The 19,685-nt window shown below is 33.5% G+C and overlaps 2 protein-coding genes across 17 annotated transcripts; one reads left to right on the top strand and one right to left on the bottom strand.

The window, feature by feature from the left end:
- Positions 1-6,984: 6,984 nt before the first annotated feature.
- LOC106451817 (choline-phosphate cytidylyltransferase 1-like) lies at positions 6,985-8,698 on the bottom strand. Of its 16 annotated transcripts, none has more exons than XR_007339624.1 (7): positions 8,496-8,698; positions 8,334-8,369; positions 8,076-8,173; positions 7,720-7,967; positions 7,537-7,606; positions 7,278-7,427; positions 6,985-7,200 (listed from the first exon to the last, which is right to left on the bottom strand). XR_007339624.1 is itself a non-coding variant. In XM_048780351.1 (5 exons), the coding sequence occupies exons 1-4, from the start codon at positions 8,580-8,582 to the stop codon at positions 7,724-7,726; spliced, it is 465 nt and encodes a 154-aa protein (XP_048636308.1). In that variant the 5' UTR covers positions 8,583-8,698; the 3' UTR covers positions 7,486-7,601; positions 7,720-7,723. The 16 variants fall into 16 exon arrangements, 2 of the variants coding, with proteins under 2 accessions (XP_048636308.1, XP_022576049.1); XR_007339625.1 differs by having other exon boundaries at positions 7,537-7,832; positions 7,900-7,967; positions 8,496-8,697; XR_007339627.1 differs by having other exon boundaries at positions 7,537-7,832; positions 7,936-7,967; positions 8,496-8,697.
- A 4,004-nt stretch (positions 8,699-12,702) lies between these two features.
- Positions 12,703-15,586, top strand: LOC106451820 (NAC domain-containing protein 16). Its single transcript, XM_013893796.3, has 5 exons — positions 12,703-13,137; positions 13,504-13,781; positions 13,915-14,220; positions 14,294-14,900; positions 15,042-15,586. The coding sequence occupies exons 1-5, from the start codon at positions 12,963-12,965 to the stop codon at positions 15,410-15,412; spliced, it is 1,737 nt and encodes a 578-aa protein (XP_013749250.3). The 5' UTR covers positions 12,703-12,962; the 3' UTR covers positions 15,413-15,586.
- The last annotated feature ends 4,099 nt before the right edge of the window (positions 15,587-19,685 follow it).

The raw sequence follows: 19,685 nt of genomic DNA, 5'->3' as shown, positions 1-19,685 counted from the left end.
TTTCCAATTTTAATTATTAAAATAAAATAAAAAAACACGTTAATCTTCATTAAATTTAAGAATAATTTCATAAATGTGTATTTAAACTACATTCTTAAGCAACTTGGGAACAGCTTCGGGTCCATAACCCAAACCTCCCTTGGTGCAAAGTTGTTTGGTTTCAATAGAGCATTCCACGGTTTGATTTTATCACATGATTGGCCTTTCAGGATAGACTGTCGACGGGAGCGAGAAGTAGAGCTTGGGGTTGTGTGCAACCGTGTCTCCTTTGTGGTGAACCGGATGAAACTCGTGACCACCTGTTCTTCGCATGCCCTTACTCATTTACAGTATGGATTGATCTAGCAGGGTTCCTATTGGGTTCTCGTGTGAATCCTGACTGGACTATCACCGTCACATCTCTTCTATCTCATCGCAGGAGGGAGATTGATACATGTCTCCTGAAGCTTGCTCTCCAAGCTAGCATCCATAGTATTTGGCGTGAGAGGAACAGCAGGCGCCATCAGGGTACTCCCCTCAGTGCAGATCAAATGGTTCGGTACATTGACAAGACAATTAGGAACATGATATCCTCATTGCGAAAGCGGAAGCCAATCTACTATGGTGACATGATGCAGTGTTGGCTCACTCGGGATTCTTCGCTACAACCGTAATATGTTATCTTCCCATTATATGATTTGTGTTTCTTTAACTGAAAGCATAGACCTCAGTGGCCTGTAATTTTTTTCTTTTTATGGTTAATCAATTTAAAAATTCAACAAAAAAAAACTACATTCTTAAATGTGTATCAAAGTCGACCTTCATGAATATATATATATATATATGAATATCTTACTGAATTTAAATTTTATATATATATATATATATTTAGTAAGATATTATTGAATGTATAATATATTCTTAAAGTTTAGTAAAAAAATTCTCAATTTCATTTTTAAATATAAGGAATATATTATCTATATTTCAAAAATATATTCATAAATTATATAAAAGTATTATATATTTACTAATATTTTTCTAAATATGCATATGTCTTAAGCATATGTCATACATATTTAGGGAGGCCTTCTTAAATATAGAAAATTTACATTGAAGAAATCTAATTACATGTTTATGATGATTCCTCAGTTCGTAAAAATAGTTTTTAAAAATTCAGGAAGGTTTTTAAATAGTAGTTTATAAGAAAATCAAAAACAATTGAGATAAATATTTTCTATTTTATTATGTAAAATTTCTTCAATTTATTTACTTATATAAATTTAATAGATAACTAAATAAAATTATAAATAAGGATATAATTATCATTAACTCCTTTAATAAAACCTAAGTTATTCAATTTGACCTTTGGAGGCTGATTAGCGAACAAAATTAAAAAAAAACTATTTAAGAGATTTCCTTAAATACAAACTATTTAATAATAAATAATTTGATGTTTATAAGGTAGAAAATAATAATTTAATTAATTATCTGAAATATTATAAGAAACGAACAGAAAATATTTGCATTATATTTTTCTATCAAACCATTAGAAAAGAAAACAAAAGAATTTACGACTAACTTTAAACTAAATAACCTATTCAAAAACTAAAATTATGGTTGTCAATTGATTCATACTAAAGTTATCTAAATTGATACCATTTTAATTTATTTTAATATTTTTTAAAATAATATATACATTGTCTTAAGAAAATATAATTAGATAACAAATTGAACTAAAGGTAATTAGAAAAATTAATTTGATTTTACCTAAACAGTTATATTTCAACTCAGAAGAATAACAAAAACCTGATATACAAAGAGTGAATTGGTCAAATTTTTATATATAAAATGTTCTTTATAATTAAGAGTTTTAAAAAAGGATAAAATAAATTTAGATAAATTTTATAAATAAATAATAGTTTTTTTGTTCAAATAAATAAATAATAGGTAAACATTAAAATATCGCATCAAATAGCCACAAAACATTTTTTTTGTTTCCAAACTATTCCATAGAAATTAAAGTGACAAAATTATTTTTTATTAAAGGGGTAAATTACAATTATATTTCATTTATATATTTACTCAATTATTTATTAAATATATAAAATATGAATCTTTGAAAAATCAAAAGATAATAAAATCAAAATATTTTCCAAAATAAACTCAATCAGATCATAATGAACATCATGTCCTAATATAAACCCAAACATCTCACCTTATTTTCACATAGAGAATGAAGCCTCAACCTCATATTTGAAATCCAAAGAGAGAGTCTGTCCGTTGGGTTGCATCTCTCGTTAGGAATTAGTCTACAGCTAAAGCTTGGTAAGTATAATGTCTCAGGTTAATTAAGAAAAGGTTTACCCTAATCAATTTTGGTAGGGTTTAAAACCTAGTTGAAAAGTAGTGAGTATCATTTAACTTTTTTTCTTTCATTTATTTTTTGTTTTTTTTTTTTTGCCATCTGAATTTTATTTATAAAGTTTGATACATACATAAAGCCTAAAATAGGGTTTCCAATCTACAAACCCAAACAAAACTAAAACCGAAAAGCGAAACGTTGGCCCAACTTACAAACTAGCCCACGACTGGCCCAACCAAAACAAAGTGACAACACATCGATACGTGTTACACCAAACAAGAAGACAGAGACACGTGTATCCCGAGCCTCCACCATCTTCACCACCGGAAACGTCGTCACCGGACCAAACCCAAAGCAGTTAATGTCAATTCCCGGTTCTCCCAAACCGGAATGGTTTTGTTCTTCTTAATTATTAACTTGATTTGGACCAAAACCCATTATTTTTTTCCTTTCTTTTCTGGCCCGCATAGTAAACCCTAGGGTTTCCTCTTCTTTTTCTTATAAATAGAAGTCATCCCCTTCTCTAATCTCCTATTTAGAAATCAGAGCGAAGCCTTGTAGAGTTCCAAAGATATCTGAAAACCCTAGCCGTCAAGGTTTCTCTTTTCTCTTCTCTCTCGCCTGCGTCTCTCTCTCTGTCCTTGGTGTTTGCCGTTTGCTGAAGGCTGGATCTAAGACATCAGAGATCTCTATCAAGCCGATCTTTCCCATTGGCTAGATCTGTCTTCTCTCCTTTCTAGATCTGATCACTGGTGAGGTAAGGAACCCTAGTTCTCGTTTTCTCCATCTCTTTGTTCTCTTTTATCTTGGATCTCTCATCCCAAAATCTTTGGTGGTATTACCAATCCTTTTTGTTGTAGATCTGGTTCGTGGAAAGCTCTAAGCTTCATATCTATTTCTTCTCTCTTTTCCATTCTCAGATCTAAGGCCAATTTGAGGGCTTGTTGCAATCTCTATCTCTTTCTATCATTATCTCAACATGGTAGAAGTGTCTAGGTTGATCATTCATCCCTACTTGTTACTTTCTATAGATCTATTAATATAAATAACTATCCATATGATATATATAAGTATCTTGATGCTTGATGTGTGAAAGACATATATCTGTTGCTAAGGTTGTTAGAATATGGTTGAATGATGTTTGAGGATTGAATGTGATGATTGTATTGATTGGGGTTATTGTATATGAGGTTATATATATATATATATATATATATATATATATATATATATATATATATATATTTGGGAGATGTAATTGAGTTAGAGAAAGGCTTAAGGCCTATGTGTGCCGGTGTAACGTGGTGGAATGACATATATGTATGTCTCGGGCGTTACATCGTTTCTTGTTGGGTCATGTGGCAATCGTTTGAGTTGGCATGATTCATCACCGGAGCGGGCATGCGGCATGCCTGTAAGTGAAGTAACTTAGAAGCATGATGTCGTGGAGACAACGTGGAACGTATGAACATGGTGCCGGATCAAGCGTGAACCGGTGTCGGTAACTTGATTGCGTGAAAGCGTGAGACAGCTTGATGTCGTGGAGACAACGCAACATGAAAGTTCTCGTGGAGACAACGTGGAACGTATGAACATGGTGGCGGATCAAGCGTGAACCGGTGTCGGTAACTTGATTGCGTGAAGGCGTGAGACAGCTTGATGTCGTGGAGACAACGCAACATGAAAGTTCTCGTGCGACAACATGAAGAACGCGGGTACCGATTTAGGTGGCGTGGTCTCATTGTTGGCACCGCCGGGGTTTATCCTCGTTTCTTGTTGATTGCTTTTGATTTACTAAATGTTAAAGTTAGATGCTTATGCTATGTTGTGTGATGATTGTTGGTGATTGATTTCAGGGCTCCTGGAACTTCCCTCACTGAGCTTTTGTCGAAATGCTCACCTCTCCTTCTTCCATTTCATTTCAGGTTTGGCTCATATTGGTGGGTTTTTGTCAAAGACGTCCTGGGATCCTAAAGACACATTGTTTCAGCCTCATGGCTGGCGTCAAGTGTCATGATATTGCCTACCATTTCAGCTACGCTGGGTCAGGGTGTCTCAGTTAAACACTGGGTTCAACCGGGAAACAAGACCACAACCAAAGAACGACCTCCAACCTCCAATCTCCAACTACTGTATTGGATATTTAAGGAAGCCATCATCCATAGCAACACCTCACCCAGGTCAAAGAAGACTGTATATTTCCCCACATCGGAAAGCTTCATCCAATGGAGAGCGACAATCGACCGCGTCAAGATCTCATCCGCAACACAAGTTACCAACACATAGACTAAAACACCTCACAGATCTAGAAATCCGGGGAGAACTAAAACCATCACCTGAAGAGAACCAGGTCGGAATCATGATCAAAAGCCATCCGCCTTCACCAGAGAGGTAAGGTGATGACGCCAGAGTTAAAGCTAGCCGGAATAGAAGGATCACCAGAGTCTGAAACCGCATGCAAAGAACTTAAAAACTTAAGAGCAGAAACCCGACCGACAGTGGCTGTGGAAGCCCACTCTGTCGGCCGGAGAGCTTGATCTCATCGGAGAGGAGTTAGAGATGGATAACTTTTTTTCTTTCTTTTATCATATAATCCCCCTATATATTAAAAGATAAGTCACTTTAGTAAGATCTGGTGACGTGTCACTCATAGCTGAAGTTTCAAAAAAAATTGTTATAATTTGATTGGTCGATTATTTTTAAATTTTATTTATTTAAATTAAATCTAAAAATTTAAGGTAAGTCTAAAAACATTTAACATCACTTGCCATATAATCTAAAGAATATTACAAATAACAATTTATGGTAACTAAATCTCGAAATTATAGAAAGATTAATAATGTTATATTTATTACTTTTAATATTTATAAACTATAAAATATAATGAACGAATTTTTATATAAGATAATTATAATAGTTTTATACTCTACTTTAACGTTAGTTGGGGGGGGGAGGGTTTAACGTTAAAATTCCTTATTCATTCCTTATTATCTATTATTTAAATCCTTATAGTGGGATTTTTTTATGAAGTTAAATCACTTATCTAGAATATAATATAAGATATGTATGCTAATCAAGTGCAATATATTTATTGTGTGTGATCATCTTCGGTACGTCTGAGAGCCAAAGCTAATCTCAAAGCTTTTTAAAAACTTTGAAACTCATTGACGTTGTCCTATCAATTATATAATTTGTTATCTTTTGGGGATTGTTTACATCTTTAAATATTTTTGTTAGAATTACCTCTTTTCTGACTCAAGGCTTTTAGAGAAAGAAACCGTAAATCATCTCTGCTGTTACAATGAAACCAATGATAATAAATCTCAGGTAATTCAAATCTCTCTTTTATACTTCATGACTGATTTTTTTATTGGGGTTATGCGTGAAATATTTTTTTTTCTCAATTATATTTTTCTGATGTTTTAAGATTAGTGTTAAATATGATCGTTTTCTAAACGTTCTAATGTATTCTTTGTTCATATGAACATAGTATAAATATCAATATGTAACATCGAATCTTTCATATTAATCATATACATGTAACATAAGTATTATATAGTTGTAAATATAATATCAACTAGGGTCGGCCCGCCCTACGGGTGGGATCAATATTAAAAAATAATTTAAATAGTTAGGATAAATTTTTAATATAATTATTTATTAATTAAAAATATATATATTTTAGTTAAATTTTGTACATGTTATTCTATTTGAATACCAAAAAAATCATGCTATCTGGAAAATTTAGATATGATTTTCTAAAATAATATTTCTTGTTTTAAAAATATGATTTTGTCTGGTTAAAAGTGTTAAGATAATTTATTTTTTTAAGTAATCTATGTTTTATCTATACATTAAGAATTAGATGTGGCATTTAAGGTAGCCCGTGGTTTGGGTACATTGTCATTCAGTTAGGCTAATTCACGTTTAACAATTTATTTTGATGTTTGAATTTTTTATGGTGTATTTTGTATATATTTATTTTTACAAAAATGGATACTTGTTTGGTTGTTGTGAGCAATAAACCTTTTAGAACAATTATTTATATGTTATCATGTCTGAATACCTTTTAATCATGTTAAATATTAAGTTAAAACTCCATTGCGAGATTAAATGTGGGCCATAATTATGTTTAGCAGAATGCTTTTATTAGAAAAAAAAAATTATTTATGTCTGTTAGAAAGTGTTTTCTAAGCTTCTCAACTCTTTGAAAATTTATTCAAGTTTTTTGTTATATTTTTGTCAGCGAAAAAGTAGACTTGCATTTTTTTTTATTTTACTAATTTTGTTAATAGACAGCATACATTTTAAATACATTTTAAATGCATTTCTAACATTACATAGATAACCAATCAAATTTTTATTTAATTTTGATCAGTATTAAAATCTGTAATTTAAATATAATTTTAAATTTAAGATTTGATGTTTTGGTATCGGAGAAGAACATATTGGGAAAACCTTAAAATAAGATTGAATTTAAAGACACAAAAACCAACTTTAGTTATTCAATTTTAATATGTTCCTTCAAACAACTTTCTATTTTCTCTACCCAAATTGAAATTACAAAGTGTTTATATATTCAAAAGGGACACAAATCTCTTTCTTTCTTGTTTTGGTTCCATATTGTCTTTGTTACAGCAAAGAAAAAAAGGACTGATAACAAATTACTAATTGGGACAAAGACAGTTGATCAAAAAAAAAAAAATTGGGACAAAGACTAAACAAAAAGCACAGACTCTCAATGTGAAAATTATAGGAATCTAATAAACTTCTGTAGAAAAGTCACTCCACAATATTCACATGTCTATAAATGTAGATATATATATATATATGTCAAGTCTCCAAGCTATAACCAATTCCTGCAACAATACAATTGCATTAGTAACACATCACGTTGTTTTCAATCATCAAGAGCAAATGCTGTCTTAGTTCTTACCTCTGTGTTGCTCATGTATCCAAAACCTCACATTCCTCCTCCACTGGAAATTTTACAACCCGAACAGCCCATATGCGAATCTCCTCCTCTTGTAGACCTAAACCCATTCTATTGCTTCACCAACTGTTCTACACTTCTCTTATATGCTTCCTACTCCAGAAAAAAATCGTGACATATAATAGAAGTTTATTCTTTCTTAACAAAAAAATCTTACAAAACTGATTAAGCTTCTCTAAACACATTGACCAAAAATACATACCTTAAAACAAACACTCAAGGATCACTTTTTAATGCTTGAGAAGCCTATTGGCTTCCTTGAAACAACTAAACTAAGCACCAAGAATTGTCACTAAGACGGATCACGTTATCTTACTAAAAAGGCATTGTGCATGATAACGATGATAAAGAGAGATAGAGTAAGAGAGTAAGGGATTTTAGTAACCATGTCATGAGTGAAATGATCTTGTTGTCTTTTGCATCCGTCTTAACAGTTTTCTCTTCCTCTTCTTCAACATCTTTATCCTTGCATAGTGTCGTTCATCTTCATACTCATCCCTGCCCAAGTCATGGTCAAAATATTCTTCATAGAATTGATCGTCTGCGTCTGCGTCGTCATACTCACCATTCTCCAGTTTGTTTCTGGGAATTTTCTGATTACCTCTCTTGAATACCCCCTCTGATTGCAGTCCCCTATTAACATTTAAGGTCTTTGTTATTTAGAATCAAAGCTTGGGCAGAACATTAGTATAAACTTGTAAATGTGTTGTTAGTTGAAAGTGTCTTCACAATTTTACTTACCTTCTTATGAAACCTTCTTCAAATATTTCCAGAAATCCAGTGGCCCATCGATCTGTATTCTCTATCCACTCGTTGTGCAGCCGTTTTACAGTTTGGATCTGAATTTTTTTATTTAGACATTAGCAGAACTTTTTGCTCAATATGAACATTACAAACACACAATATCTCTAAAAGACTAAGATACATAATTAACTGATTTGCAGAACCTTTTGTGGAACTCAAAACCAAAAAATAATAATAATAACGTTAAAACTAAACCTGGTAAAGTTTATGCTTTCTATTCTGTGGGCCGGACTTCAAATCGGAGAAGACCACCCTCAAGGAAGCCATTAAACAGTGAATTAGTATACTCTAAAGAGATAAGAGAAGAGTGATGAGGAGAGGATGATTTCTAGAAGAGAAATACGAACATATTTATACCCAAATCGACAGAGCTTCAACGACGCAAACTCGAGGGGGTATAAATATAGTGGGCGTCAGATTTGGGATTAAACACCAAGAAATCATAACGAAAACTGTTTCAGTAACGGTGAAGAAACTCTAGCGTCACCATAGCTGTCGCAGGCAGAGGAGAGAAGGACACACTTTTCTGCCTTATCATATTAGGATTATGGGCCGAAAATACAGTACAAACTTAAGCCCATTATATCTAACTTAAATGAAACGGAACATTTCTTTTACATAGACACGTGTCAACGCGGAGGCTTCCTATTTCTGACGAGTCGTCTTTGTTGGCAGTACCCGGAGTGATTGAAAGTCTCTTTTATATATAAAGATTTATTATTAATGTTAATGCCTGCACATGCATGCGGAAGGTCCACCTAGTAAGTAATAAAAGTAGAATATAAGCCTCATATAGGCTGTCTACGTAGGATAGGAAAATCAACTAATCAGTAAGTCCGAATTTGCCACATCATCTCATTTATTTTTTCGTAAAAAAATGAAAAAATAATACGAAGGAAAGGATCGAACCCGGGTTACTCTGACATAAATATGGAGAAGTTACCACTAAGCCATTGAAACTTTCTTGGACACATATACAAGAATCACTAAGTATGTAATCACAAACTCTTATGTACAGCTACAATAATCATCTCATTTATTTTTTCGTAAAAAATGAAAAAACAATACGAAGGAAAAGATCGAACCCGGGTTACTATGACATAAATATAAAACAGTTACCACTAAGCCATTGAAACTTTCTTGGACAAATATACAAGAATCACTAAGTATGTAATCACAAACTCTTATGTACAGCTACAATAATATGAATTCAACTTTCAAAACTCCGATTTTGTTTTGTAAAAAACAAATAAGTAAGTGACTAAACTAATATATTCTTTGAAAGTGTAAGAACATTGACAAATATGAAAAAACATAGATTTTTGTTTTCATGACAAAGTTATAAATTTTGTAAAAGTAAGTTTAACATATAAATTTTCGTGACAAATATGAAAAAGCATAGATTTTTGTATAATTTTGACAAAACAACTCAAAACATAGTTCTCTAATGTCTTAATAAAATTTTATTTAAGGATGCAATAATTAAATATATCAATTCAATAAATTTTGTAATTTATAGACAAAACAATATATAACACAAATGTTTTTGAAACATTTGTTTAACCTACCGATTTTTTTCCATGAGAATCCAACTAAACAAGATAAAAAAACAATTAGATTTACAAATATTTAATTACCATTTTATTCAATTTTTATTAATTTAAAATTGTAATAATGTATCTTTTTGAAGTTACAAAAAAATAATGTTCTTTTTACACAAATAAATATAATATAACAACATAAGCTTGCTTTCCCCGATTTATATGAAAACTTTTTAAGTTATACCAAAACAAATTAATTAAATCAATCAAATTGTTAGAATACAGAAAATTAATATGTAATTTTATTTTAAATTAAATGATTTAAAAAGTGTATTTTCATTAAAAAATAATAAATAAGTAAAACTGATTTGATGGTAATTTTTATGACATATATATGTATATATATATATATTATATATATATATATCAATTCTGTGAAAGAAATAGAAGCTTAATTTGGAAAAAAATCTTAAATACAAAAAAAACTCTAAAAATTAACAAAAGAAAAACTAATAAAAATTAAACTATGAAATCACTTGAAAGCTTCTTATACAATATTAAAATATTTAAGCGATAATTAGACAAATTTGATTTTTTTTTGCCAGCCAAAAGTTTATTATTAATTAGCATCAGTTATTTCAAGATGTTTAAGATAAGATGGACAAAAAAATAGGATGAACATAAATGATATATGAACTATGAATAGTATTTTATAAAACTAACTTAGATAACACATCTGCACATCCATTTTCAGTCCTTTTAGATGCCTAAATTCAATTTCTTCAGAGCAGTTATTCCACAAAGAGGTCGTATGAGATATTGTTTTGATATTCAGATTTGTTTTTTTACTGTTAAGAAGATTGATAACTGTAAAAATATCTCCTTCGAATATGATATGTCTATAACCGAGTCCCCAACATGAGACAAACTTGTTTAAAAAGTAAATAATTTCATTTTTCTTATATTATATAAGAAATGTATATTATTTACCGATAATAAAAATATAGTTATTCATATATCATAAATATCTATGCAAATATGTGAATCAAATACAACAATCGAACAACATAATGATTTTCACAAAGTAAATTTAAAAAATATATATTTATGTTATGTAGTCTTATTTTATATTCTTTAACTAATATAATACAATATTATATATTATTTTTTTAGAATTGAAAAATATATATAATATCTTATCTGCGCGTAGCGCGGTTAAAAAGTCTAGTACTAGAAATGGGACAAGGTTTGCCTACCCAGAGAGGAGGGGGAGATTGGCTTCCGCATGATCCATGAGTTTAATCTGGCATTGTTGACAAAACAACTATGGAGACTAGTACAATTCCCTGATTCTGTGGTGGCCCGTGTACTACGGGGGAGATATTATAGGCTGAGTTCTCCACTAAGAGTAAACGCTGCTAGTGGCCCATCTTATGTGTGGACGAGCATTTCTGCTGCAAGGAATCTGCTATTACTGGGCATTCGACAGAAGATACACTCTGGCTATGAGGTCAAGGTTTCGGAGGATCTATGGATTCCAACGAATCCCGCGAGGCCAGCTGCCCCAATGGCACCAGTGATGCATCCTAATATGCGAGTAAGCGATCTTATTAATCAGGAATCGAAGGATTGGGATGTGGGATTATTGGAGAACTATGTTCATCCTGATGATATACCACTCATAAGGAGTTTGGCCATAAGCTCAACTCATCGTCGAGACACTTTCTGCTGGAACTTCACAAGGAATGGTCAGTACATGGTCAAGTCTGGATACTGGGTGGCTCAGAATTTATTGAATAAAACAGAGGAAAGGGAAGTTTTGGACTCAAGTATTATAAAGCTCCAAGCGTTTGCGTAGAAATTGAAGGCTCCTACGAAAATATGTCATCTTATATGGCAGTTGTTAACTGGTCATGTGGCAGTAACAAGGAACCTGGTAAGACGCAATAAGAGATGTGACAACTATTGCCCAAGATGTGGAGAAGTAGAGGAGACTGTCACACATGCAATTTTTGAATGCCCACCAGCTCTTCAAGTTTGGTCTTTAGCTTCGACTCCGACAAGCCCGAACATTTTTCCGGTATCAAGCATCTACACAAATATGGACTATCTATTTTGGAGAAAAAATAGCATTATTGAGCCTGATCGTGATAGGGACCCTTATCCCTGGATAATATGGTACATTTGGAAGGCTAGGAATGAAAAACTCTTCAGGGGAATAGATAGAGATCCTTTGGAGTTAGTCCGACATGCGGAGAGCGAATGCCAAGCCTGGTTCGATGCTAATGATGTGGTACAACCAGTGGCACAAGCTAATACAAATGAGGAGTCCCAAGTCATAAGCTTGGGAAATATGTGCTTGTTAGATGGATTTTGGACATCTTTTGCTAACTTTAGTGGATGCGGATGGGCGTAGATAGATAGTTCTGGGAATGCTCAGCTTATGGGGACAAGGAATTTCCCTCGGCGCGAATCAGCCTTGCATTCGGAAGTAGAGGCACTGCAATGGGCGATGGAGAATATGCTGCAACATTCGACCTGCCAGAGCTTTGGGACAGACTGTAAGGAACTGATAGCAATGGTGAATGACCCTCAGGCGTGGCCAAGCTTTGCGACGGAATTGGAGAGGATAGAGACGCTACAGATATGCTTTCCAGATTTTAAAATCACTCACGTTCCACGGACACGCAATCAGACTGCTGATTTTTTAGCTAAGACTGCTAGATCCTTCCATAGGGAGTTATGTTTTATTGGTTGTTCTATTCCGGTTTGGTTACCCAGACCACCTCAAGTTTGAGTAATAGAATAGTCTTTCGATCAAAAAAAAAAAAAAGTCTAGTACTAGTAGTAGAGGAATATTTTTGTTTCTGGATAAAGTCAAGAGTGCATGAAAAAAATGGATAAAGTCAGAAATTGAAAGTCAGAGCTGTGGGCCCCGCAGTCGTATTCGAAGCCCAGCAGCACGTAGGTTCTTGGAAACTTCGTATTCTCTAAAAAGCTGACCAAAAACCCTAGAATATTAGTAATTGTTATCGCATCTTTGACCGAACCAAACAAAATATTTCCCTTCGCCGATCAAAAACCCAAGAAGCTTAGTTCTCGCCTCTTGTTTCTTAATATCATGCCCTGTGTTATGTAGGTTTGATTCGCTCTCTCCACTTTAATCGTGAGAGGAGAAGAGAAGAAGGAGATCACGTTTGTTCTGTTCTGTATTAGGGTTTGCTTCTCGTTGACCCGTATCGATTCTTTTTGTTTGGTCTGAAAGACAGATTCATTGTCGGAGATGGCGAATTCGTGTTTGAAAGAAGGTAGATTCAGCGCACCAGGTTTCCGGTTTCACCCTACGGATGAGGAGCTGGTGGTGTATTATCTGAAGAGGAAGATCTGTGGGAGAAAGCTTAGAATCAACGCAATCGGTGTCGTTGATGTCTACAAAGTGGATCCTACCGAGTTGCCTGGTAATTTTCATATCCTTTTACTTTACTTGATTCTCACGCTACGCTTTAGATCTCCTGGTTCTCTGTTTGCTTTCTTAGGGTTTGCTTTGTGATCGTTACCCAATAGCTATTTAGTTTTAGGATTTTTTAGTTTCAAGGTTAATCAGTTTGCTCGTTGACTTGATTGAAAAGTAAACGATCGTATCACAATTCGTATGTACAAGCTTTGATCTTACTTATGTTCAAACGATTTCGTTTCGTATGGTTTCTGTTGAATTTATTTATTATCCACAAAGCTTAGGTTTTTTTTTTTTTTCAAAACTATGCACACATGTATCTTTGTTGAAATTAGTTTTCTAACAGAACTGAACAATCTGTGTGAGGCAGGTCTGTCGGTATTGAAGTCTGGAGATCGGCAGTGGTTCTACTTCACGCCAAGGAACAGGAAGTATCCAAACGCAGCTAGGTCGAGTAGAGGCACTGCAACTGGTTATTGGAAGGCTACAGGGAAGGATAGAATCATAGTGTACAACTCAAGATCGGTAGGACTCAAAAAGACTCTTGTTTTCTATAGAGGTCGTGCACCTAATGGTGAGCGTACTGACTGGGTGATGCACGAGTACACAATGGATGAAGAAGAACTCGGCAGATGTAAGAACGCCAAGGTAAATTTTTTTTGTTTAGGTAAATTAATTCTTAATAACTATAAGGGAAATTCTCTCAAATAACTCTTTTTAATCAAACATTATATGTTGGTCTCCTTCGTTTGTATTAACTATTATGCCTTTTGGATTTCAGGAGTATTATGCTCTTTATAAGCTGTACAAGAAAAGTGGGGCTGGTCCCAAGAACGGTGAAGAGTATGGTGCTCCGTTCCAAGAAGAAGAATGGGTCGATGATGATGATGATAGAGAAGAGGCAGATAATGTTGCTGTGCTGGATGACCATGTGGTCCGTTACGAGAATAACCCTCGTGTGGATGATGGTGTTTTTTGCAATCCTGTCAATGTTCGGTCAGATGATTTCAACAAGCTTCTCAACGAGATCCCATATGCACCTGGGCTTGCTCCAAGACAAATGAACGAGCTTTCTGGTGTTATGCAGGTCAGTTTCTTCTCTCTTTTAATATGTTCGTTTTGTAGTGCTTCCCTCACTAAATAGATACTTGTACTTGCAGGTTAATAACGAAGAAGAGATACAGAGCACGTTGCTGAATAATTCTTCTGGTGAGTTTCTTGCCCCCTCGGAAGTTGGAATGTTCTTGCCAAATTACCAGCCAAACAGCATGCACTCGAGCTATCAGTCCCATGCAGCAAACTCATTTGATGCTACTGAGGTCAAGTCAGCTTTCAATGCATCTGGTATGGCACCTTTCCTGTTTGAGAAGGAGGATTACATTGAAATAGATGATCTTCTTACCCCTGAAAAAGGAGCTGCTTCAGTTGAGAAGCCTGCACAGTTCTTGAACCCCGGTGAATATGAACACTTTAATGACTATGACCAATTGTTCCATGACGTCTCCATGTCTTTCGATTTAGAACCTGTGTTTCAGGGAACTTCCACAGATCTGACTTCTCTGAGTAATTTTGCTGACAACGGAAGGCAGCACTTCCTTTATCAACAACAGTTTCAGAACCAGACCCTTGAGAGTCAGGCCAACAGCTTCATGGATCCTAACCCAAAAGTCAATCAATTTATTGACGATATGTGGTTTAAAGATGCTCAGGCTGATCTCTATGATCAAACACAATCTTCTTCTCTAGCATTTGCTTCACCTTCATCAGGTACTTAAATGCTTTTTCCTGCATTAGTCTTTCACCTGAACCAAGACATGTATTTATATATCAAACCCTCTTGTATAAATCTTTATATGTAATAACCTTTAAACCATTCCTCTGATACTTGGTGAACACCAATTTGTTTAGGTGTGATGCCTGAATCCAAGAACCCTGTTATGAGTGTTAATGCCCAAGACCAGGAATGCCAAATTGGTGGTGAAACAAGGAGTCAGTTCTCATCAGCTATGTGGGCCTTGCTGGACTCAATACCTTCAACACCAGCCTCTGCCTGTGAGGGTCCACTTAATAGGACCTTTGTGCGTATGTCTAGCTTGAGCCGCATCAGGTTCAGTGCGAAGTCAGTGACTACTAGCAAAGTTACCGCAGCAAAGAAGGGTATCGGAAACAGAGGTTTTCTTCTCTTATCAGTTGTGGGTGCTTTGTGTGCCATCTTCTGGGTGTTCATCATAGCTACAGTTGGAGTCCAGGGGAGACATCGTGACCTAAACTTAAGTTAGAAGAAAACATGATGCACATTTAGTGGTCATGGAGTTGACGTATTATGAGTCTTTGATTATGTATAGAGTTTGAAAGAGTTGCGAAAAGTAATTCTTAACTAAAGGGTTTCTCTACTTTCTTATTTATGCTGAATCACAAATTAATCATAATATTTCCTATAGCTTTAGAGCCAACAATAGAGTATGATGTTACTATGTAGCGTAGCTTCATTAGATGCATAATAAGAAGACAAGTCATTTTTGCATTCGTAATAAAAGCACTCGGCTGGATGGAGTTCTGCATAATGATCAGGATCTACTGACTGGATCGACCTGGTACTTTACAGAATGATCGATCTGTATAGATCGAGCTTTTCGGATCGACCATTTAGTAAAAGAAGCTTGTACCAGACCCTCCAAGAAATTTTCCATATCTGTGTCAATATTCCCTTTTGATGAAGCAGCTAGGTGGTACAAGACATTCTTCTTCCTTGACTCTGCTCTTCGGTCCGCATGCTTTCTCTTGTTTCTTTCCGAAACATCAGCTGTACCATCAACATTCTCTGCAACATGACTATTCTCACCTCTCTCAGTATCAGCTGCTTGATCCTCTTCTTTCTCTTCGCCAAATTCCTCAAATTCGGAGCTCGTAGCTTCTTTTACTCCCCAAACATGATTGTTCCAATCATGTTTTCTATTGATCATATCCAAAATGCGATCCATTCTTTTATCTTTCTTCTCATCCTTCTGTACAAAATCAGTTGCCAAAAGGACCACTCCATCTATGTGGCATTCCATGAATGAATGCAAAATCTCCTACAAACAATCAAATCATTAGTAAAGTGAACAAGACAATAAATATTTTTATTAGAAAAATATATGCATACTTTTTCTGGGAATAAGTTCTCAACGCCAATGATATCTTCTTAAGAACATTTTGCACATCCTCTCCAATTACCACACAGCGGACATGTAAAATTTTTGCTGACTTTTGTGCCACAAATCTCTCCTAAAGTAGGAACAGCTTCCATTATCCAAATTCGGAAACCAAACAAGAATCTTTCCATCAGATACCCCTCTTTCTGCTCCAATTTATGCCTTGTATAACTTCATCGAATTCTAGCTCCATTTTTTCTTTCAGCAACTCGAGAAGTTTTAGTCGGTAGCTGTTATTAATCTTTTTAACCTGAGGTCCCAATCCCTCACCGTATAAACGACTACGCAACTATAACTCCATACCTGAAAATTGAATACAATACAACACATAGCTATTAATAACAAATATTACAGCTTAGTTAAATAATGTCTCTTAATATTCTATCAATAACCAATGTCAAAGAATTAGCATTCTCACTGTATTAATTCCAATTTTCTGGTGTTTTGATTTTTTTTTTAAAAACAAAACTTAAAATTCCTAAATCTATCTAAAAAATATGATTTAAGCCATAGTTGTGTACAAAATCTTCTCTAATCATCACCTTAACACATGATTGAAGCATAAACATCCTAACAAACTCAAAAAAATTACCTTTTACCTTTCTATTTTCAAACTCTAGAAAGAAGTGGAGATAGAGTTTCATACCTTTGCAGAACGAACTAAAGAGGGATAGATTCGTAAAAAGCTCACGAAATCGTATGGGTTACGCCGAATAATCATCCAAATCAGAGTGAAATTGAGTGAGTTAGGGTTTATAAACTTAAGTGACACTTTGATTTTCTCCCCATTTGTTCGTGAATGGGAAATTATGGGTTTCATCCCAAAGAAATCGAGTTTAAAGAGTTGAAATCATGCTTGGTCGGTTCAAATCAAGTGGGAATCAATCCAAATATAATCATAGGAAACCAAAAAAATCGATTTGGGATACTTTCCTGGACACGGGATCGATCGATCTATACTTACCGATCGGTCGATCTGTATAAATCGACCTTCGCCGATCGAGTGAAATGGACCAGGTTGATCAATGTATACTTCACATTTTTTTTGGTTCTGCATAATGATCAGGATCGATCGATCCATTGGACCTTGTAAAGTCGGATCGATCGATCCCCCTTGATCGAACTCATTATATATCTTGTTTAAAAAATTACAATTTTAAGGGCATTACTGCCATTTTGAAAAAAATTAGTCTAGTGGGACATAAAGTAGTATAGATTAGTCTAAAGGGACATAGTTACCATTTTTTTTTGCTCTGAAAAAACAATTTTCCCAATCTTTTTTTTGCTAACAAAATAGAAAAAATTCGCTTACTTGGCCATTAAGGATACATAAATCTCGCTAACAATATGCAATCGTACCAGTTTCCTTTAGTTAAAGTCTATAATATTCATGAAGATATCACCTACAATCCTTTTTTGCTAAGATAAAATATAAATCTCCCTAACTTGGCCATCAAGGATACATATCACCTAAAATCTGTTTTTGCTTGATTACTACTCTTGCGATTTCCTTAACTGATCACTTCGAATATGCAATATATTATTCTCGGCGACCTTTAGTGAACATCAAGTAATCTAACACTATATATACACCCCAACACCCTCCATTGTTTCTCACATCTAATCATACCTACACTCTCGAAATAACCTAAAATGTCTTCAATGATGCAAGTCACTTCTTCGAAAGATGTGAAACCCTTCAAGAGTGGTTCGAAAGTGCATGTGAAAGTGTTGCACTCTTGGAAGCAATAAAACGCAGTGCACGGGGACACCCTTGAGATTGTGCTATCCTATGAAAATGTGAGTTTTTTTTAAAGTGCTTTTAATAGTGTTTACTCTATTCTATAGTATCAGAAAAAATGAATGATATCAATTTGAGACAATTATTAATAAATGATACAAAATATTTGTTTAACATCAATTATTGTAAACGATGTTGTTATTAAATTATCTTCGTCTATATTAATCTTTGTTAAGCAAGTGAAAATCAATTAAAAGATATATTATATTTTCATATACGTGTAAAAATATGCAGTTTACTCTAAATTAAAAATAATTTTAATTTTTCCTATTTTTTTGTTGTTCTTATCAGAAATCATAGGTTTGATAAATTAATAAAAAGCTTTTATTTTTTCATTAATGTAATTATTTTACACTTTTAGTGTTTGTTATATTTTTATTTTAAAATTAACTAAAATAAAAATGCATGTCACTACAGTTGAAATTTAATACATAAATTATGAATTATTTTTCATTCTTATATATTTGTTTGTGAATGCGTTGGTACTGTTTTATACATTTTTAAACCATTGAGTTAGGTAATGTGAAAAATGAATCAAATTACAATTGGTTTTTGTAAAGTTAGTTAAATAACATAACAATCTAAAATTGACTATTTAAGTATACACACATTATATTAAGACGATTATCAAATAAACCATATCATCCAAACTTTTATCAAATAAACCACCATATGAAGCCAAGGCCGTACTACATTTTCAGATTAACTAACACTCATTCATTTAAGCAGAATTTTTAAAAATTATATTACTATGAAATTAATAATCCCATATAGTCTATTACTATAATATAAAGTTATAAAAATAGATTCAAACCAATGGCTACTTTAAAATCATAATATGTAGACTACAAAAGATAATGTATCTTTACGTTAATGGAATTTAAACCAATATATTTTCGGTTAAGTTCATAAAGAACTTTATGAAGCATAAAAACATTTCTTTGTAAAACTTAGTTAAATTGTTCGGATGGCCAATTAGTTTATAGAGATATAGAGAATCATAGAATGTATGGAACCAACATTGCATCCATGTTGTTTGTATTTCTCTTCACAATGACATTGTCCTCTTCTGTTACTTCTCGGAGAGAGCCACGTAAAGGTAATTGTTGCATAATCTTTCTTTTTCTTCTTGATTGTAATTTTAGAAAGAGTCAGCATGAAAACATTAGCCAAAGCTTTCATGACTCTGAAGATAGCCAAGTGAGTAGTTTACAAAGCTTTCATGACTCCGAAGATAGACACATATAAACATGTTAACCACATCCATCATAATACAGTGGCTATTGGAATAAGCCAAAAGATAGAAATTTACAAATCAGAAATTTACTTATAGTTATACCAACTCTACTATTTTCTCTTTTTGTTAAAATTACAAACTTATCTTACCATAAAAAACGTAAAAAATGTAATCATTAAATAAGAAATTTTCTTAGAGTTGTACCAACTCTACTAATTCCCCTTTTTGTTAAAATTTACAAAATTATCTTACAATAAAAAAATGTAAGAAAATGTAATCATTAATTCTTTCTATTGTTTGCTTTTTTCCCTCATCTTTGT

Source organism: Brassica napus, chromosome A5 (genome assembly GCF_020379485.1).
Source record: "Brassica napus cultivar Da-Ae chromosome A5, Da-Ae, whole genome shotgun sequence".
NCBI lineage: Eukaryota > Viridiplantae > Streptophyta > Magnoliopsida > Brassicales > Brassicaceae > Brassica > Brassica napus.
The sequence above is the reverse complement of the archived record's forward strand: the minus strand, read 5'-3'. Positions and strand labels throughout refer to the sequence as shown.